Genomic DNA, 22,881 nt, shown 5'->3' on the forward strand with positions numbered 1-22,881 from the left:
ATCTCATAGAGCTGTAAGGGACCCTGAAAGGTCATCGAGTCCAGCCCCCTGCCTTCACTAACAGGACCAAGTACTGATTTTTGCCCTAGATCCCTGAGTGGCCTCCTCCTATCCCTCCCCTGTCTAACTGAAGAACTGAATCATACAGTCTACTACTGTTCTATAATACATATGCACAAGATTACATATACAGCCTTAACATTGGTATTCCATAACATTTTGTTCTTAACCATGTCATCTTACCATTATTTTTAACATTTTTTGTATAGAGCTTTTAGTTTTTGAAAAAAAATAAAGAAGATGAAAACGGGAAGAAAAAGCCCTGAAGAGAAGGAACCTAACTCTGTACTTCAAAACTGTGCTGGCTGATACAAATAAATAAATGGCAATAGTGCACAGGAATGCCATGCAATGGAAATACTAAGCTAGACACCACCAAAATGCTGTGTCCCATGCACCTTGTGAGGTCTGCAACAGAGAGAGAGCCCATCTCCTGAAAATGGTAGGAGCTTTCTGCTTGGGACAATCATTATTTTCTCTTATGGGCCTCTGTTGGGCCTTCATCGTCTTGGGGTTTCAACAATAAGCACATCTGAGAGCGTTCAAAACTTAGGCACCAAGGAATAGGTTAATTATGAATGGATATCTTCAAACGATTTTTTTTTTTTATTATTTTTATCATAGAAAGCCTATTTGAGACTTTGCTGATTAGCTGGACCTCTAAAATCTCATTCCTTGTTAACTTTTTTAAGAGACAGTTCGAGAAGTATCAATTTTTTAATCTAGGTGTCTCTGGCATAATCAGAGCTTACCAAATAGTGGTCGTGTAGTGAGTTGAAATCAACATAATCAGGGATTCTACGAACTGCTTTGAAAAGTATAATGCCAAAACTGAAGTGTAGTGACAAAGCCAATTGAATTAATTGTTGAAAGTCTTAAAATCCTGTTATGTAGTAACAGGCCCCTGATCAATTCATTGCATTGGTAATTGGTGATACTGCACAATGACTGGTGAAATTCGTTCAGAGAAACTTAAAAAGTATCTGAAGTTTTAATCTAAATTAAATTTTTACAATAGTTTCATGTGACTAAGGCAAGCTTCAACTGGCTATTAATTTCAATTATGAGAATTTATTTTACAGATAATCTATCATACTCCCTTTGCCCTTTTAAGATGTTGTTTCATGAGTTCCATTTGTTTTTTGTTAAAGCTATACTGTATAAATATTCAAGAATATTTAGTGTCTGTTTAAACATTAAAAGTAGTTATTGTCCTTTACTAAGCTGATTCGTCAAGAATACCTTTTTCTCCCAATACGTTTGGTACAAATGGTGTTTATAGTATGCTAGCTTTCTTTCTTTCTTTCTTTCTTTCTTTCTTTCTTGTATGCAACATTTCTCTAAAGACAGACATTATTAAGATGGTGAACAGTTCTGTTTAGTTATATGCTTATCAGTAACCTTTACTCATAATGTGATATTGTCTGAATGTCTTATTTTGTTCAGCTTTCTCTGGCACTGATGAAGCCTAAGGCTGCTGTTTCTTTGAGTTACTGATAATTTTTTATCTGATTAACTGACACATTTAGTTGAAATCAGACACAGCCCTTAGGCTGGGCATGGATTTAATTTAAAAAGTATCAAAGGTTTGCACTGTGTGCTGTTTAATCATCATGTTTATCAGGCAGAGAAAAATTACCGGAAGGACCATAGGGAGAGGGTTATCTTAAGGAGCAGTAGCTTGGGAAATTGATAATAACTACAAGGTAATTTACTGCTAACTTTTACATTCATTAATGTAACATTTCCCACTAATAATTACAGTGCATGTAATACACTAATTAAATTGAAAGCATTATCACTAATTTTCTTCTTGCTGAACTCTGAGACTGTTGGATAAAGATATAAAAATGTGAAATTAAAAAAATCCCTTCTGCGCTAATACTGTTTTAAATAGAATGTTTTGGTTGATAATAATGTTTTGGTTGATACTTTCATAAGTACGGTATGCCAGAGTGCAGTATATGTAGAGATTTCCTAACACTGCTATTCACTACTCTTAAATGAATATCTGTGGCTGAAATAAAAAAAAAATTGTTAAATTGAAATCACAATGTACAAAATGTGAAATATAAATTGAAATGTGTCAGCATTACATGTGTATGTGTGATATAACTACTTTAACAACTGGATAAGGAATAGTCTTGACATTTATGATTTGAGGCCTTTAGAGCAATTGTTTAATAATTTTTATAGTACTTTCTACCAGAAGCTATTTTAGAGTTAAAATTGATTTATGCTGCATGAATCACAATACCTTTGAATTAATATTTATTAAACTATTTTAAAATAATATAATTTAAAATCTATGCGACTTGAAACATGATTTGTACACTTTATTAAAAATTGTAATTGTCGAGGTTCACATGTTAATCTAGCACTAAGTCCTTAGGGGATTATCCTTTGTTCATGAATTAAAAGCTTTGGGAATATATTAATGGTTATAATGGGAAATCTAATCATAATATACTCATTTCACCTACAGTGAAAAATAAAGCTAATAATACTTACCTTTGTGTGCAGCTAAAGTAAAGCCACTGCTGAGCCTTTTACATCATGTTTGATTAATAGATTTTTTTTAAGACCAGTGATGTGTGTGATTTTTAAAAACTGTCAGACACTGATAACTTTAATGAGGAAAAATACTTTTTAAACATTTTAGTAAAAAAATTTAAGTACATTAATTAGCATCCTAGATACATAAGTTTATCTGCCTTTCTGGGTGTACTGTCTACTCTGGAGATAAGTATGCTGTGAAGTGGTATATCACAGTGAGAATAAGTATTTTGCACACTGTGCAAATTTTCTAAAGAGGAAACAGAATTATTACAATAATAGAGAATTAGTGTACCACTGTATTGGCAAAATAGGTCATGAGTAGAGCTGGTTTGGAACTTTTCAACAACATGTTTTTTCCACTGTAAAATGCTTGTTTGTTGAAATTGAAACTTTTTGTGTGAAAATGTCAGGCTTGACAAATCTTTTGTGTGGAAGGTTTCTCTAGTCCAGAATGGAATTTTGCTCTCTCTCTTTCTCTGCTTTTTTGCAAAAAATTTATAAAAGTCTCCAGTTCATCCCAAAAAGAAATGGGAAATGTTTTTAAAACTCAAAAATTATCTTGGGATGAGAAAACATCTTCTAGAAAAACTAAAATAAAGAAATCAAAACTTTCCTCCCGTTGTTTTGTATATTTTTTCTAGTCCTTGTGACTTTGTTATGTAAACAGAAAATTTAAAAACCTTTTTTCAAAGCTTTCCTAGGTTTGCTTCCTTGGCTGCTAAATTACTCTCGATGCCAGGGACACAGTCCAGCAGAGCCCTTTGACTAGTAGGTAGGACTCTGCCTATGCTTAAAGTTAAGCATATGCTAAGTTTTCTACAAGATTGAGGCAAACTATGTAGGAGGGCAAATTAAGACCAAATGTAGATCAGTTTATGAAAGCTAACACAAAACATAGTTTACTTTTATCCCTGTATTCCCCTCATCCTGCTTTAAAAAAAAAAAAAAAGTTATGTAAATTTAGAGCACTTAAGCCTTGAGTCCGGAAAGCACTGAAGCACATGCCAGTTCAAGAAAGCATAAACAAGTGGGGTTTGTTTTTTCTGAACTGAGGTCTTTATTAGCATTGTGTTGTAATGGTGAGTTTACTAGGCCTAACAGACACCAAAAACCTAACAGTGATTTGTTTTAGTGCTCTTGGAAGATACCACATGGATAACTGTAGAAGCTGACATTCTCTGTTGAGCTGCAGAATGAATAAATCATGAATATTGGCAGAGTAAGCTTCCAGAAAATGCCTGAAGCCTAACCTTGAGATGACCACTCACCCCAGCTACAAAATGTCACATTAACGGCTGCCCATTCAAATAGTAATGTTTAAATAAATGTCATTAAATATTTATTGTGTTTATCAAAGGAAAATATTCTAGGAAATAGTATAATCTGTATATACTGTCTACTACCATTTAGATTGGGTCTCATATGGCTTTTATTTTCATCTAATGACTGATGTGTAGCTATCCTGCTCTTTTGTTATAACTTTCAGGACAGATACAATTGACATGTTTAAGAGTGTTGTGCTTAGTTATTACAGGAGTTTCATAACAATACATGATGAAACATACTGTTCCTTTTCACAAAAGGGTTATTCAGAAAGAGAAAAAAGTACTAAACAGTGGCTGGGAGCACAGGATTAGATTTCTCAAACTCTGAATAAATGGGTCTTGAATGTACTCTAAAGGTTCACACACCTAAGCCATTGTACTCCAAGGAGTATACGGTGTGTGTATGAGAGTAGAGACTAAAGTTGAAGGCTTCTTATGGAGACTATTCTTTTACTACCAACTTCTCTTTTAAATTGAGTGTGTCTTCAGTTTGAGCACGTCTGCTGATTGTAACTGTGGTGGAATGGTATAGTTATGCTGAGTGAGAAATCAGCAATATTCAAAAATGTATTATACGTTTGCATATTTAACAAAATATCATCTGCATTTATATATATATAGAAACAAACCTATAAAGGTTATCAGTAAGGAAAGAATTTAGTGTCACACATACCACTGCAGCAAATACTGATCCCTCAGTTCACCATACATAACCTATATATTATTTGTTTTGGTAAGGAAGGGGAATGAGTAAGTAATATGAAGGAGTGTGGAGAGCTGTGTGATGGATGATGTATATAGGTATGGAAATAAGTTTGTTTTTGGGACAACATTGTTAATGCCCTGTATTCATATATACCATGCAAAGTGATGTCATTTTTTGTTTTTTTTTAAATTAAATGTAGTTGGCAGTGCATTTATTCCCCTGGAAACATAGAACTGAAGAGTTAAGGAAAAAATATTTGTATAATGTTAATCCCAGAGTGCTTAAATGGTCTTAATTATTATTAACCTCTGTTTTCCGAAATATGTGAGCGTGCATCCTGTGTTGAGGATATAGATTTAAAATAGTCTAAGTGTTCTTATGGCAAATTAAATGGGAATTTTCCATGGGAGATGGGAAAATGCATATTGGAAACACTTCTGGATGCTGCTGTCAAGGCAGTTGCTATAGCTGAACACTTTTGAACACTATTTATTTCTGTAGATAAAGATTATACTAGTTAGTTACATAATTCTTTGATTTTTTGCTGTAAAAGCCCTGAAAATGTCACTTTACCTTATTAGCAAGGAAAAAAAAATTCTTGAAAAAGTATAATAAAGGGCTTCAGATCACTGTTGTATTTCATACTGAATTGGGTGTTACTTTATTGTGTTGTAAAACAGATAAAATCCTCAAACTGAAAAATATGCAGATTCAGAGTAACTATAGAAATTCACAAACGATATAGGTTCAAAAGCTTGTCTCTGACCAACTGCAGTTGGTCCAATAAAAGATATTAGCACACCCATGTTGTGTCTTTATAGAATTTCATTGTAATTTAGTCACTGCATAAGGTAAAGTATCTACACACAATGTTTTTCTTTTGGTACTGTAAAACAACACATAAATGATATCATAATTATCACACTGCTGAGACTGTGTCAAGCTCTCTACTTAATCAGACAGCTCTGGATGTCAGACTTTGTGAGTTTTAAAATGTTTTATATTGCTGATACTCAGTAAAAGATTAAAAAAAATCCCTTGAGAAACCTCTTTCAAATGAATAAAAGTAAAATTTTTGAGTCTAGCTCCTTAAACTTCAGTAGTTTAAAGCTTTAATTATCTATTTGCTTTCCATATGACATAATGTTCTAAGAATTCACTTCTACCAGTTTGGGCCTGATTGGTATTTGCTAAAGGATAAATTGAAAGATTTAAGAAAGGAAATCCAGTGTTGCTAATGACCACAGAAATTACATGCATGACTAAATTGTATTCCCAAAAGTTAAGTTTTGTCTTTGCAATCGGTGACAGATCAAAAAGTTATTTTTATGAAGTCTCTTTTTTGAAAAGCCTCTTAGGTGAAAAACAATTCTTCAGAGGAAGAAACTTTTTTTTCTGAAAAGAAGGAAATTAACAAGTTTTTTTTATTTCACTGTGGTAAAGACTTCTTTCAAACAAACAACCTCCTTGTTTATAAATATATACAACATACATTTTTCATCTGTAGAGCATCGTGTCATCTAACAGTTTACCAACGGTCATGGTGGATACTCCATCACTGACCATTTTTAAATCAAGATTAGATGTTTTTCTAAGAAGTATGCTCTAGGAATTATTTTGGGGAAGTTTTATGGCCTGTTTGTACCAGCGGTCATAGTAGATGATCAAAACAGTCCCTTGAGGCCTTGGAATCTGTAAATCTGTGAATGTCAAATAATTTACTTTCCACCTGTTCTTTTGAAATATCTGATTGTGAGACTTAAAATTTATATGTAGGACTAATTTTGTAACTCAGCCTGGTAGCAATGGATGCAGTATAACACTATAACTGAGGACAATGTTTCAGTTTCTGGTTGTGTTACCAGTAGCTGGTTATGCTTGTTACAGACGTGATGATCATTTATAAGCTGGCTCTTCATTAGATCAGGCAGGGATGGTGATCATCATGATTTCCTAGAGCGTGTAAGAGAATTTAGCATTATTTACCGCATAATATCAGTTAACAGTGGTGCTACAGAAGAATTCAACTCTAACCAAAAATACTGAAGTGCCTTCTAATGTGGTAAAAGTAATGATATCTGATCTGAGTTGGATCTGAAGTATCTAGAAGACTGGTGATGGGCATGCAATGTATAAATTAAAGATGGTGTTGTTTATGGTGTGACAGAATAGTTTTTTAACTTAGGGCACAATCTTGCAAGGTGCTCAGCACTCTGGTCTTGATCCATCAAAATTTAAGAGAAGTCAAAACGACTACTTCAATGCTTAAAACTAGCAAGTGCCTCAGTGCTTTGATTAAACTAGACAGAGAGATCAGCGTGTTGCAGGATCAAGCCTTTAGTTGGCTGTGATAAAGCTATGCATTCTAGTGTTCATATACATTTATATTCTTCAAAACATGTAAAATACTGAATGCTACATCTAACTTGCAAACCCACTAATGCATAGAATACTCTTTAAGAGTCAGTTAATTAGTGCACTACTGGAATCCTTAAAAGTAAAGATCTGGTTAGACTTTGCTTTAATTTTCAGAATGTAAAGCTGTGTTATTGGACATCTTCAACTAATCATTTAATGAGGAAAATTTTACTGTTCTGCTAAGTAATTGAAACATCTGTGTGTTTCTTCATTCATGCGCTCTCAGCCTGTGAGCAGATCTGCTTTAGTACACATTTTAAATTAGTTCAGTCAAAATTATGTTTGAAAAACAAACAGGGATGGGATGATCTCTACTACTTTTATTTGAAGTTGAAACTTTGTTGTTTTATATCATCACAACTTGGTCTTTTTTAGGTGATTACATTTAGGGCCCCATCCTCCTCTCAGATGTGATCCATTACACACCAAAAATGAGCCATATTGAATGAATTGACTTCTGTTTTAGTTCAGTGCCTAGAAACTACAGTGTTGGTTGCCTGCAAGGTATGTACATCCAGTTATTCTCAAAGTATTTCATAGTGAGGAACACAGGGGTAGATCATTTTTCCTGCTATTCATATTTGCAGGGATGCAGAACATCTCTGTGGTAGTTACAGTAATGGCTTCCATAAAAAAGTAACGTTAGGAAATGATTTTAATTTTTAGCTGTCTTTAATGTGATATGTGTTTGTCCTTTTTGAAAGAAACTACTAATATTTTCAATTTTCGCTATTCACTGCAGCATGTTTTTCTTTTCTTCATTTCTTCTGTCGCTAGATCCTTGTCTTCCTCTGCAAGTACTTACCTGTTATTTGGTTCCTCTTAACATGCTGCTCAGTCACCTTTCCCTCTTGTCTCTCTGCTACCCTAGATATAGTTACTAGGTGCATCATTTCTTTTTCCCCTAGATATTCCTTTCCCACTGATAGGTCTTTACAGTGAAGAGCCCAGAGGTCTATGGAGACAGCTGGAAACAAGAAGAGAAGTCAGAGCCCTGTGACCAGCCAGTGTTCTATGGGCCAACCAATTAGATAGAATAATTTGCAAACCAACCAGTTAGACAGATAGACCTTGTCTTGAATAGTGATGTTATTGTGTATTTGAATGGAAGCTCAGACTCCTGAGTGTGGTTCTGGGGGCGTGGATCAGTGTTCATGTCGCACTCCCTGTCAGTACCCTGCCCAAGCTGGGGAAGCTAATGATCCAATCAGCAGACCAAATTTGGTGATACATTCTGGTTACATGGCACCTGAAGCATGTTACACATACATGAAGAAGAAGTATGGTTCTTTTTCTGATTCCTATCATGTCTTTAAGTTTTGATTTAGCTTCAGTTTTAGTGCTGCTAGGTGAATATGGAATAGCATTGCAGATCCAAGCAGTAGTCAGTATTTAAATTATAACTAGAACCAATTTTAATTTTCTTTTGAACTTTGGGGTTTTTTTTGTTTTAAATATAGCTCTCATACTTCATCTGTTCTTTACTATAAGATAAGAAAAAGTAGGTACACAAAAGACATGGAATTGTTAATATTTATTACATTTTCTGTACGTCTTCTGTGTTCCATATTAGTAAGAAAAATTATACCATTAATAATATCCATATTTAATTACAGTTTGTTGAGGAAAGATGACTGGTGCTGTAAAATTGCCTACTGGATAAAATTATTGCTCTTCAGTATATTTTATCATTGGGAAGGATGCAAGATGGAACTTAATCTAAATTCTAATTGACTAGTCAACAACAAATGACAAAAGTAGATTCTGCATTTGCACAATTCATAAAACAAAAATAGCAAATTAATGTAATAAACTCTCACAGTGATGTAAGAATTATTCGTAACAGGAGAAATGATTGTAGGAGTTGATTCTGAGTAATGCTGGGCATCTGCAGTTCTTTTTTACTTCAGTGGATGCATTTTGGGGATGCTGTGAAACTGAAGAAAATCTGAGTGACTTAAATTACCCATGCATGGGCAGTTGTAAAAGTTAACCAAAAAAATAGAGCCAAATTTCATTGACTACAGTGCAGTTAGGCCAGCAGAAAATTTGATTCATAATGAAGTTTAATTTCCTGCCTACTTCATACTGATCGATTGAGAATACAATATGTGTAAGTCACTTATTTTTAGCATGTCCATTGCATTCTGATCTGATAATGGCCACATTCATTCTCTTCTCTATCAGTAAATTCCATATCTTAGGGACCTCTGCCCCCAGCAGTCAAAAGGGAGTTGTGGCCAATTAAAGGACTTTGAATTGGATCTGGAATTGAATGAGTAGCCACTATTATGTGTATTAGCAGCAGTGTGATATGCACATAAGCTTGCTTGGTTTTGGAGAAGGCTTGCTGAATCTATACAAACAGGAGTGTTTATGTGGCCTTCACATTTCAGCCACCAGTAAAGTGTGTTGTAGTTGCGTAATCTGAAGTCTGTGAAGAAGATCACATGGCAAGGCCTTTTATGAGAAGAATGGGCATAGTCTCTTGCAGGTGGAGAAGACATTCTTTCTTTCCTCCACTTGCTAATGTTTCCAGAGGAAGAGATGAATCCAGTAAGATTTTAATCCCTGGGCTACACTAGCAGGGGGGTTCAAACTAAGATACACAACTTCAGCTACACTATTCACGTAGCTGAATTCGAAGTATGTTAGTTTGACTTACCTGGCCGTCCTCACGGCGGTGAGTCGACCACCACGGCTCCCCCGTTGACTCCGCTTACTCCTCCTGCCGCGGTGGAGTACAGGCGTCAATTCGGACGAGATGCGATAAATTGATCCTCAATACGTAGCCTAATAGTGATGATTGGAGGGCTGATATCCTTACTGAGGTTAGTGATCTAGCCAGTTCTTCGAAGCATTTTCCATGCTTCATTTCACTCTTACCTCAGAGGATTTTGGAGCCTACTGCAGCATCTTACTGCCTTCACCCAGGTGTTTATTTCTCTTAAACAATAGGCCATCTAGATAACTACACTGGTGGCATGTGCTATGAGAGAATCATAAGGTTAGGTGGCATTGGAGTCCACCATATCTCATGATTTCCCCAAGCAGCCTCACATAGCATAGGTGCTAAAAGAGAGAGGAAGTGGGAAGGATCGAGACTTTTGGGGCTGCCTATCGTGACTCTGGGATCTGTTCCAGAAAAGTGAGTGAAGCCAACTTAGTTGGCTTCCTCTTCTACTGGGACTTTTATGTGAATCAACAGTGCATTCTGAGTGTCTGTGTTGCAGACTGCTGACAAAAGGGCATTGATGTTTGTCACCTGTCTGTAGCAATACAGAAATTATTCATAAACTCTTCCAACACTCTTGCATACCGATATAATCGTGAAAGAGATGTTGGCAGAGGTTTAGTGGTCTCAGGTTTGACTCCAACGTCCGTACTGGGGGCACACTTGTTGAGAAGGTGCTGGTAGCCAAAGTCGTTTGTTTCTTGAGAACTGGCCAGGTTATAGTTTCTTCTCCCTGTGTGTGTATTCAAAGCCATATCTGCTCTCATTACTGAAAAGATTCTATTTGGATGTAGAAGAGAGAGGAATTTCAGTCAACTACAGTTCCTTAAATTTACAGTTAAACATGCGTGATGTAAAAAGTCACTATGCTACAGTTTGTGCAGTTTAGAATGTCTGTCTATGCTTCTGACTTTTTGTATCTTCTTAGCAGAGTGGATAAAAATCAATTAAAAATTCAGAGTTTTAAGTAAGATATATTATAGCTCAAAGATATCTCATCATGGAATAGGGATTATAAATTAAAATTCTGTAGTATGAGACAATATATTCATGTAATATTTAAGAAAAGTTTTATAAATAAGTTCCAGTAGTTCATGGATTAGGGACCCAATCTTATGGGGTTCCATGGGCTTCTGTATAGATTATTTAGGTTAATCTTTCTATTATCCAGTGGGACTCAGTGCTCAATCTAAGAGATACCATCAGAGATGCTTAGTTTTGCAGTTCTCAGACCGTGGATTTGTGCTTGTTAACAGCAAAAATGTTTTTAAATAAATAAATAATATATAGAGGTGAGAAATAACAGACCTCAACTCTGTTGTCCCTCTGCAAATTTGTGTACACAGAGTCAATCCCTTACCTCCCTCTAAAAGTGCAGAGTTTCAAAAAGTTCAATGAATAGAAGATTGTTGGGGGCAGACTAGATCTGGGCAAGGAGAAGAAGTCTGGAGATGAATGTGAGACGGGAGTAGAAACAAAAGTGAAACTGTATGAGCGGCATATTCCAGAAGTCTTGAGGTCTTTCTGAGTGTAGCCTTCATTGATTTGAGATCTACCACACCATTCTTTCACTAGAAGGGAAAACCAATAATGGCAGCAGGCCGTAAAAGAGACCTAGTTTGGGAATAAGAACCATTCAAGAAATATATGTTTGCTGATGATGTTTTAAAGAAAGTCACACCAGTGAACTGGGGGAAGACACTTAAGCAATTGGATTCAGAGACTGTTGATGTGATAATGTCACTTTAAACAGAATCAGCTTCTTCTGCCGGTGTAGAAAGAATATTTTCTTCCTTTGGACTAATTCATTCCAAACTGAGAAATTGTCTGGGACCTGAATAAGCAGGAAAGCTTGTTTTTCTTTTCCAGATGTTAAACAAACAGGAAAATGAAGGTGAAGACGACTGAGTTAGCTGCAGAAGCCGATTTTTTAAGTTTCTCACATTGACCTAGCTGACATAGTCGATTTAATTTTTGTTTTTGTTTTTTTTTTAAATATTTCATTTAACTCTTTTAGTTAAAAACAATTTTAATAAAAACAGATCTGATTTGAAAAAAAAAAACTTGAATGTTTAGCTAAATTCAGAAATTCATATGCTTGTTTTGTTAAAATATTGTATGTTTGCTGTTGAAGAAAAAAATCCAGAATACATAACTTTGTTATTTTAGTTAAATAAAACAATTTAAATGTCTATCTGGTGATGTTCTCCTCCTAATACAGCATGGCAAGAAAATCCTCCAAATATTAATGATAGTTCACCTCCCAATGACTTCATAAATATCTGCTTCAGTTACCTTTAATAAATGAAATAAGCAAACAGTCATTCATTTTCTGCTATAGCTGTAAAACTAATCTGAAAAGTTTTCAACATAAATCACTTTAAAAATGTATAGTGTGTACCTTCTAAAAATGAAACCTACATCTATCTCTGAGTTGTGAAGAAAATGTATTAAGGTTATAACAGCCAACAAGAATGCACTTTTATGTAGAAATCCATGATTAAATCAAATACACCTTGCTTCTTAGAGACTCTTAAAGTGATGTTCTCTGACAATTGACCGGGTAAATATGACACTGTGGGGCTTAAAATAATATTTTTAATTTGCTCTGCTTACAAGTAAAAAGATCTTGGGATTTATATAACTACAAATCTGAGATCTGAAAGTAAATCTCTTCTTTTTCTGGTTCATACATCATCACTAGTAAAAGATTTTATGGCTCCAGATTTTCCCTCATTCACATTTCTGCAACAGCCTTGCCTTTAACATAGTTAACAATTCTGTTTGTTACATGAGATTAGTTCACTTTCTCTTAGCTAAGTTGTTTTTCAGGGATCACTGTAGTGGACAGATATGACTTTGAACGCACATAGGGATTCAATTTGTTGAGGGAAAAGATGCAATTGTAGTAATTTTTCTAATATCTGAACTCTAAAGTTTAGTCAACTTTCCTTGATCTCTTATATTGATAATCTTATTATTTTCAGACTCAGTCCCATGTCTGACTAAGCAGGTTGTATACTCCCAGTTTATTTACAGCATGTTTTCTGACAGCCTTATCATTCCTCACACTGTTAAAGTGGCTGTGAGTATGTATCTTTATATGCTAACACTATGTTATAAAATTCCCATGTGTATAATATATGTATGCATGTTAACTTGAGGCAGTGTCTGACATAATAGTTTATCAGCCTACCTTTCACAATTTCTCAGTGGGGCTATATGATGTAGTGTTCATGTACAACAGCTATTTTCTTGTTGGTTGTCTGTATCCTAGTGGGTCTTCGTAGTGTAGGGTTTTCATTATATGGTAACTTTTTCTCCTTTCTCATGCTTTTATGGAACTGGCCTTTTTACTCTGGCAAAGACAAACAGCACCAGCCCTAAAGAAGCCACTTTTTCAGCTGCTCTTTTTTTAGCAGATAAATAGTTTTGGCTCCTATTAAGTTTCCTCTAGTTTTCTCTTTCTTAATCCTAGTGAACTGGCACTTTTCAGAGTTGTCACTGGTTGCCTTATTGTTTCTTTGTACTTCGCAGTCTGTCTGTCTCCATCTCTTGTCTTGTCTTGTAAGATCTTTGGGGTAGGGTCCATCTTTTGGTTCTGTGTTTGTACAGTGCCTATCACAAGGGGGTCCTGGTCCATGACTAGAACTCCTAGATGCTATGATAATACTGTACTACTTCTACTAATGGTACAAAAACATGGTTACCTTGAAATGTCTGTCATCAATAATCCAAAATGTATTCTGTTATTCTATAAGACACTAGTACAGGGATAGGAAACCTATGGCACGTGTGCCGAAGGCGGCACACGAGCTGATTTCAGCGGCACTCAACGCCTGCCCGGTCTGGCCACATAGTCGGGGGGCTTGCATTTTAATTTAATATTTTTAAAAGAAGCTTCTTAAACATTTTAAAAACCTTAATTACTTAACATACAACAATAGTTAGTTATTATATATTATAGACTTATAGAAAGAGACCTTTTAAAAATGTTAAAATGTATTACTGGCACATGAAACCTTAAACTAGAGTGAATAAATGAAGACTCGGCACAGCACTTCTGAAAGGCTGCCGATCCCTGCACTAGTAACTGCTTAAATGTCTCCTTTACTAGTAGTCTGCTGTATTGGATTAAGGGAAATATATGCTACTGTGTACTTTCATACAGAACAATATGTTGGAGATTGGCAAACATGGAAATAAAATGTTCATTATTGGGATTGTATTAAATGTTTTGGAAGACAGTTGAGAATAAATCTCCTGATGTGAGGTGATACAGGAGAATTGTAAAGGTTCTATACCTGAAAATCTCAAGTTCTGGATGAATATTTGTTTCTACAGTGTACTTGCTTATATTTTATGCCTTCATTGGCACTATATAATTACAGAAAAACTGATAAAGGCGAAACAAAACAGTGACGAACCAAGAGTAAATTCAGCCAGAATATTAAGTCAATAGCATGTTGTTGTGCAGTTTTGCCATATTGTAGAGAGCAAGTCAGGTCTAAATACATCCCAGTGGCTGGGTCAGAAGTAGAAATACACAGTAATTAGAATGAGGGTGTTTAGTGTGTCATTCATTCATAGTGATAATAATTAACAGAAGTCATGCTTTGGATACACGACACCTGATATTTTCTTTGCTTTCTAGACCTAATGTGTAAAATGTGATTATAAAACCTTAGTTTGTTGTAAATATTTTTATTTTTGGAATGTCTGTTTTCAGTTAAAAACATGGTACTCTCAAAATGGTCACGGAAAACTTTAAGAATATTAATGAAAATGGAAGACTCTCACTTCACAACATAGAATGATTTTCATAAAATAATGGCACATGGATAAACAGAAAATCTGGTTGTAAATGTGGTAACGAGCAACATAAATTACAGTGGCATCATTCACATTTTATTCATTAGGTCATTGATCTATTAATACTCCTTGGATGTGTATAAGGCATAAGCATGAAGGCTAAGTGAACTTAAATCTTTTGAGAAGTGCATTAATATACTTAAACTTCAATACTTATTCCATGGTGTAGCCTAATTTATAACTATGTAATGCTAATGCGAAGCATATACTATTTACAGAAAGTGCAAATATACAGAATAATACTTAGCTGCTGTACCTAACAAGTTGTTATGGGGATAATTATATAGTTTTATAAAGTGCTTTGTACCTGACTGTTCTATATACAGTAAGTTGGATTGTCAGCTTTCTAATTATACAAAACAGAACACACCCAACCCCTCCCCAAGAACCCTGCCCCACCCTTCTCCAAAGCCCCGCCCCACTTGCTCCATCCCCGTCCCTCTGTCACTTGCTCTCCCCCACCTTCATTCACTTTCACTGGGCTGGGGCAGGGGGTGAAGGTGTGGATGAGGGCTCTGGCTGGGGATGCAGGCACCAGGGTGGGGCCGGGGATGAGGGGATGGGGTGCAGGAGAGGGCTCTGGGCTGGGGCAGGGGGTTGTGTTCTGGGGGTATGGGCTCTGGATGGGGGTGCATCCAGAAATTAGGGGTTCATGGTGTGGGGGAGGGCTCCCAACTGGGGCAGGGGACTGGAGTGTGGACTCCGGCTGGGAGTGAGTGGGTTCTAGGGAAGAAGGGTTTGAGATGCAGGAGGGGACTGGGGCAAGATGTTGGGAGTTTTGGTGTGGGAGGAATTCCGGGGGTGAAGCAGGGGCTTGGGGTGGAGAAGGGAGTGTGGCATCCTGGAGGTGCTTATTGCAGTTCCCAGCCAATGGTCATGGTTCCTGCCAATGGGAGCTGCGGGGCTGGCTCTCGGGGTGGAGGCAGCACATGGAGCTTCCCTGGCTGCATATGTGCCCAGAGGCTGCAGGGAACTGGCGGCTGCTTCTGGGAGCCATACAGCGCTAGGGCAGGGAGTTTGCCTTAGCCCCAGCTCCTGCTGTGCCGCCGACCATACTTTTTATGGCCTGGTCAGCAGTGCTGCCTGGAGCCACCAGGGTTCCTTTTCGACTGGGCATTCTGGTCCAAAACTGGACACCTGGCAACCCTATATATAAGTGCTACTAGTATTACTAAGAGCAGTACAAGTATCTCACATATCAAAGACAAAGAAAACAAAGAAATACTTGAGAAATGCTTTCAAATGTATAGTGTCTACATGTTAAATAGACCCAACAAGGCTCCATGGAAAAGTTTGAAAAGAATTCTAGTCAGAGACAATTCTGCTTAGCTTTATCTTAGCTTGATTACTCTTTTTCTTTTTCTTTTTAAATATAACAACAGACTGGGTGGGCAAGGGAAGTGCAATGGTTGTAATTTATCTGTATTTTTCAACGTCCTTTCGCTTAGTATTGTACAGAAATCTCAAAGAGAAGCAGGAGGAGTATTGTCTGGATAATAATATCAATGGATAATGAACTGCTGACAGATAAGATATCATAACTTATTTTCAATAGTATTACTTCAGAATGTGCAGAGACATCAAGTGAAATCCCATATAGAGCTTGGTACTGAGATCAGTATTATTCAACATTCATTAATGACCTGAAGGAGAATGTAAATTCAACAGTGATCATATTTGCAGATGATACAGCTAGGAGTTATGACAAATAGAGAGGATTTTCAATCAAAAATACAGTTGGATATGAACAACTTGGGAATTTGGTTGGACTGGTATGAGATGAGAATTAATGTAAAGAAATATAAAATAATACACTAAGGAAAGGATAATGCAGCACAGGGATAAGACAGGGAATTGTTATCTAAAAATAGTTATGAAGCAAGTGATTTGGGGGGTAATACTGATACGGAACTGACTATGAGTTTTCAATTGAATGTCATGATAAAAAAGACCAATTTCATTCTGAGATACATATATGGATAGGTATATAGATGAAAGTTTTGTGAGGAAGTCTTGCTGCAAACTTCACAGGATTGGTACAAGACAGAGCAACCTCAGAGGAGAAATTACACCTTAAAACCGTGATCAGCCATGGCAGGAAAACTAATTCAGCTCAAGTGAATTTTATTGGGTGAAAATTTAGGAAAAAGAATGATACTTCTGTTCCAGTAAATTGGTTCTGATTTGAACTCAAGATAAAAAAAGAAAAAACAGATGCTTCCCATGAATCATTTTAAAAGTACATTCATTTTAAAACGTAATATTTCTACTGTGTTTTCAAAAAAAAAAGATTATCAGCTTAAGTAATTAAAAATAGAAACAATGATCGTATGGGAAAACAATCCAGAAAATCTGTTTTATAACAGAAGCTATCAAAGTCAACAGTTGCTCACAGTTACCACAGATATCTACAGTTCTGTGTATGGGAAAAACATCATAATCTCACACTCCACTCTGTCATAAACGTTGGCAAAATACTGTTTAATGGTGACCACTGTATCTTGATAAGATTTGTTTGTTGATGGAATGATTTTCCTTAGGGTGACAGAGACTTGTTTTAAGGAAAAGTAGTAACTGGCTGTAAAGTTTTTCCTGGGTTCATTGGCATAGGACCTTGTATGGGAGAAGAGCAAAGAATTTAAAGTTGAGAAAAATTATTAGGAATCTTCAGAGACTTTCTCTGTAGTGCAAAACATCCCAGTATAGATTGTGGGAGGGAGGAACATAAAAAGCCTTCATTTGTGCTTTCAGGCAAAATGGCAAATCCTATCGTTCCCCTGTTGGAATGGAGGATGTCAGGCATAATGGACCCAGAGAGGCTACACTGAATGGTGGTAGGAATTTTAGGAACAGGGAGCAGGGTAGGGCCTGATGCTTTGCAGATACACTGGACGTTTCCTTTGTAGAGTAGTGGTACTAAGGTAGCAGAGTACTGCTCCCTCTGAGGTTGGAGTAGTATCCACGGACCGGATCAGCCTTGCAGACTACTCATTTTTTTTTTTTTCAATACTAGATACTGAGAAAAGGATCCATCCTTTCTGGTTGGTTTTCACAGTGAAGTACTATGTATTTCTGAATCTCCAGTCTGCCGATGAGAATGTGCATTAACGTATCTGTAACACTACTAATCCCTTTTTCTCCCCCCCAAAGGACAAGGAAGGAGTGGAAGGTGTGTCTGTAGGAGCCATTCTTTCTGACTATCAACGAGTTCGAGTGGAAGATGTGTAAGAAAATATTCTTGAGAAATTACTTATAAACTTGAAAAAGATATTTTTTGTCAGTGATGTGAACAAAATCAACAAAAAGTCTGCAGTATAGAACAGAAACAGGTGCTTTTATTCCATTTTCTAAGATACCTGATTCATAAAACTAACTGAAAGCACTGTCCTTTTCTCTTTGTATGTATATCTTCCATGTATACCAGTAATGAAATTATAGTAGATGGATTTGATGGCTTCTACAGCAGGGGTGGGCAAGCTTTTTATCCTGAGGACCGAATCAGGTTTCGTAAATTGTATGGAGGGCTGGTTATGGGAGGAGGTCATGGCCCGGCCCCTACCTCCTATCTGCCCCCCCCGGACTCCTGCCCCATCCAACCCCCCCTGTCCCATCATCCGGGACCCCTGCCCCATCCACCCTCACCCCTCGCTCCCTGTCACCTGACCACCCCCGGATCCCTGCTGCCCCATCCAACCCCTCCTCTCATACCTGATGGCCTCCCTGGGACCCCTACCCCATCCAACCACCCCTTCTCCCTGTCCCCTGACCCCTTGCCCCTGACCGCCCCTGTTACCCCATCCAACCCTCCCCTTCCTGACTGCTCCCCGGGACCCTTGCCCCAGTTCAACCCCCTGGTTCCCCCCCGACTGCCCGTACCCCTATCCACACCCCTACCCCCTGACCCCCACAAACTACCGTGCCTCTATCCAACCCCCCCGCTGCTCTTTGCCCCCTTACCGTGCTGCTTGGAGCACCAGTGGCAGGAGGTGCTACAGTTGCGTCGCCTGGCTGGATCTGGGCCACGAGCTCGGGGGCTGGGCAGGACAGTCCCGCGGGCTGTAGTTTTCCCACCTCTGTTCTACAAGCTTCTTTCTGTCTAATCCTGGATCCATTGACATTATCGAGAGTTTTGGCATTGATATAATGGGCGAGGTATTAGGCCATTTACTTCCGCTGACTTTTCTCAGTTTCAGCTGGAGGATCCAGTAGGCCAAGGAAACAATAGATTCACTGCTCAATTCCAAAATCTAGAATTTACCAAAATAATCTGGTGGTCACCAGTTGACATTTTTCAACTAAAATTTCCATTAATGACCAGAACCATAATAAATATAACTTTGACCCACAAGAATCTGAAAACAAAGCTATATTCTAGAACATACAGAGCTCATCCACTGATTCATCATACTTTCCCCCAAACCAGCTGAATCTCGCATCTCCTGAAATATGATCAGGAGTTAATAGAAAAAGCACCATAGCTTTTTCAATTAATAAAATAGATGAGACACCTGATATTGTCTGTACTCCTATTACTTCCTCTTGAAGACAAGCCAAAACTTACCAAAGTCTGTCACAGAGGAAGGTTGTTTAATAATAATTTAAAAAAAAAAATCATTAAGCAGCACCTTGCATTTCTCATTCATAGTGGGAAGATTCTTTTAATGTGGGTGTACCATACTCCCTCTTCTGAGAGTTTCAACAAAGATTGAATGTACAAAGATACACTTGCAAATATACACACCCTAGCAACATACACAAGACTTTTTGTTGGGCTTTTAGAAAGTCTATTTGCAAATACAACTCTTGGAGCTTTGGAAGAAGAGTGTAAACCTTAACATGAGGCTCAGAGTTTCAGGTGAAGTCAGGGGTAGGATTTAGGTCAAAATGTCTGCCTCCATGGCGGAAGAGAAATCAAATGCTAGCTCTTCCCTGGGTAAATTTAGGCTAATGAAAAATCATTGATATGCTAAAGTGCAGTTAGTGTAATCAATTTAGTCACACAGCTTGTCCTATGCATCTGTGTCATCCTGGGTGATGAATACTAGTGGGCTAGTTGTGATTGTCAGTGCCTCTGTTAGGAAGGGAAGGCTGCTACATTCTCTTAGAGAAGCTCTGATGTGTCCTGTACACAAGAAAACACTATTTGATGCTCACCGTGTTTTCAGTATGCTGATGGCACTCAGTGCAGTTGTTCATGATCCAGCCAGTCTGAGGTAGACTTAGTATGCATGAGAACTGGTTGACTGAAGCTCAGATGGGATAAGAATTACGTGATTCAGGTAGATTGGGGGAAGCATTTGGATAAGATATCCAGATTGATAGTTCAGTGAAGGAGATGTGTTGCTGCCATATATTACATGGGTTCTCAATCTATGGGTTGTGCTAGCTCCCCAGACGCTTTTGGATGATGATACAGAAACAGCATCCAGGAAGCTTTTTACCATTTGAGTCTGATCAGGAGACTGCAACCATTTCTTTTGGGTGAGGACCTAGCTATTATGATCTGTGCCTTTGCTGCCTAAAGACTGGATTACTGCAATACACTTTACATGAGGATATACTTTAGGTCAAACCATAAATTTAAGCGAGTGCAGAATGCATCTATTAAGCAGTGCTCTGAGGTGGCAGCATGTGTCACCAGTGCTGCATAATGTGCATGGCTATATAGTGGGTTCCATATTGAATTTAAGGTGTTATTTTGATTTATTAAGCCCTAAATGATGTGGTACTTTTCTACCTTAGAGTCCATACTTCTCAGACCATACTACCACAGTTGCTGAGGCACTCACTGAAAGTACTTGAATCTCCCTTAATTTAAAAAAAAGTTGGTTGGTGGGAGGGCCTTCCCCATGCAGGGCCCTCAGCTTTGGAGCGAGCTTCTTTACTAGTCTGAAATATGCTGGGTATGTTGACCTTTGGGGCATGCTGCAAGGTGCATCTATTTGTTATGAGCTTCTGCAGAGGTAGACTTTTCAGGGGAATCAGATATGTGGGTGGTTAAGTTAATTCTGTGCTCCTCAGGTTGTTTAAATTTTTGTTTTTGTAATTTATGGCAGAAATGCCTAGAGCCTTGGCTAGGGGCCTCTTTTTATTTTTATGAATTTAAATAAATACAATTCTAGTGGTTTCATGACTAACTCACAAGTAGGATGGTTTAAAATAAGTTCTAGGGAGAACTTTTTTTTTTTTTTTTGCAAACCTGAGAAAAATAAGAACTGCGTTACATTCCTATAAAAATCACTATTTATTAATAATACAGATTTCATGAAGATCATCCAATTTTCCCTCCTCTTGAAGGAGGAACTGGGAGTTTAGGTTACCTAAGTCTATGCGTAAGTACTGAGTGTGAATGCTTGATTTATATAAACTAAGGAGTATTTTCCCCTGTCATTAGATAATTTAAGGAAATTTTCAAAGCTAAAGAAATTTGAAGAAAAACAGTATAGAATTCTGACTCCACATTCAATCTGGGAATATCAGAATCCTTATCCGTCCAGTACATAATATAATAACCTATTTGTGAAGCCCACAACATTTTAAAATTAAAAATCCTATACTCCACTCTTTATCTGTGTCAGTTAAATTAGATCATTAAATAATTGCTTGCTAACCCCTCTAAACAAACTGCAATACCATATGCATACATATGCTAATAATATTGCTCTAAAAGTTTTAAATCACTTAAACAGAGTGTTATTGTCCTTAATAATCAAGGAATACCCCCAAAAAATTAGGAGTGAAGATTATCTTCTAAAGTGAGAATCAGTTTGGGGCAGTCAGAGTTCATCTTGTAGAAAATATTTTGTACAATAAATATTTTTTAGTAGATTATAGTTTGAAACTTTCACATGGTGTAGATTCATAAGGATGTTTGTTCCTTTATTTTACATTTTCACCCTTTATAGTTAGGCATATCGGTAGGATGACTGTTTCATTTTTACCTATTCCATGTTTTGGAAAATCCAGTGAAAGCATTTGAGCAACTTACTTTGCATTGAGGCCTAGATTTTCAGAATGGGTTCTAACTCCGTATTTAGGCACTTATAGAAGGGGAAGAATATGCGTTTATTAACTTAACTTTGGGCCTCTAAATGTTGGTGTTTATTAATGGTGTTTAACTATTTAAAAAAAAGAGAGAACCTATTCAGGCCAAAATAATTAAAGAATTTCAAATCCACTTCAAAACAGCTATCAACCAAAAATGACTGCTCTGTGTATGAACACTTTAGAGGCTGTTTCATTCGTTTTGCCCTCACCAATAGTTTATATGCAGGCTGCTGAAAATTACAGAGAAAAGCAATAGAACCTTGCTAGTTATACACCTTAATCTAGCAGAAAATAGCCCAACTTCCCAGAAAATATGTAATAATAATTGCAAAAGAAATTATAGAACAGTTAGGCTAAGTTTTTAAAAACTGAGGATGGGTTTTTTTTCAGGACAGCTCATTGTTGACCTTTACATTGAAGTCAAACATCACTTTCAATGTTAGCAGAGTTAGGTAAATGCTGGATTATTTTGAGGATGTGACATGGGGTGCCTAAATTTAGTATTCTAAATCCATATTTAGGTACCTGATTCTTAAAGTTGCCAAGCACTCAGCAGCTGCCTTTTACTTTGCTGCTGGGTGCTCAGCATCTTAAAAATCAGGCCACTTATTTAGATGCCTAAATATTTAGGTCCATAAGTCTAGGCAGACAAGTTGACTAAGATGCTATATTTTATTGGACCAAATTCTGTTGGTGAAAAAGACAAAATTTTGAGCTATAAAGAACTTTTCTTCAGGTCCTCAATTCTAGCCACACATTTAAAAATAATGTTAATGCTTCTGATATGTGATCACGTGTTAAAATAATTGAAACAATGATAATTGACAAAATAAGTCTATTTTGTATGTAATTTGAGTAGTTCTTCTTCGAGTGCTTGCTCATATTCATTCCAAGTAGGTGTGCGCGCGCCACGTGCACGCCCGTCGGAAGAATCCTCCCCCAGCAACACCCGGCGGGTCGGCAGGCGCCCCCCGGCGTGGCGCCCCCGCGGCACCGCATATATGCCCCTGCCGACCCGGCCGCTCCTCAGTTCCTTCTTACCGCCCGTGTCGGTCGTTGGAACGTGGAGTGCGGCTTAGCTGACCTCCACATCCCTAGCGTTTCACCCGTTCTACATAGTTCTTAGTTAGTTAGTGTTGTTTGGTAGTTGTTAATAGTTA

General features: G+C 37.2%; 1 protein-coding gene across 2 annotated transcripts in view; it reads left to right on the forward strand.

The window, feature by feature from the left end:
• The window catches only part of DPH6 (diphthamine biosynthesis 6), a 435,665-nt gene that overhangs the window by 112,301 nt on the left and 300,483 nt on the right, over positions 1-22,881 (forward strand). For both annotated transcript variants that reach the window (XM_075065492.1, XM_075065493.1), the window contains exon 4: positions 17,825-17,898. In XM_075065492.1, coding sequence (XP_074921593.1) covers positions 17,825-17,898 — 74 coding nt within the window. The remainder of the gene's footprint in view (positions 1-17,824; positions 17,899-22,881) is intronic.

The sequence above is a fragment of the Chelonoidis abingdonii genome, chromosome 4 (assembly GCF_003597395.2).
Source record: "Chelonoidis abingdonii isolate Lonesome George chromosome 4, CheloAbing_2.0, whole genome shotgun sequence".
NCBI lineage: Eukaryota > Metazoa > Chordata > Testudines > Testudinidae > Chelonoidis > Chelonoidis abingdonii.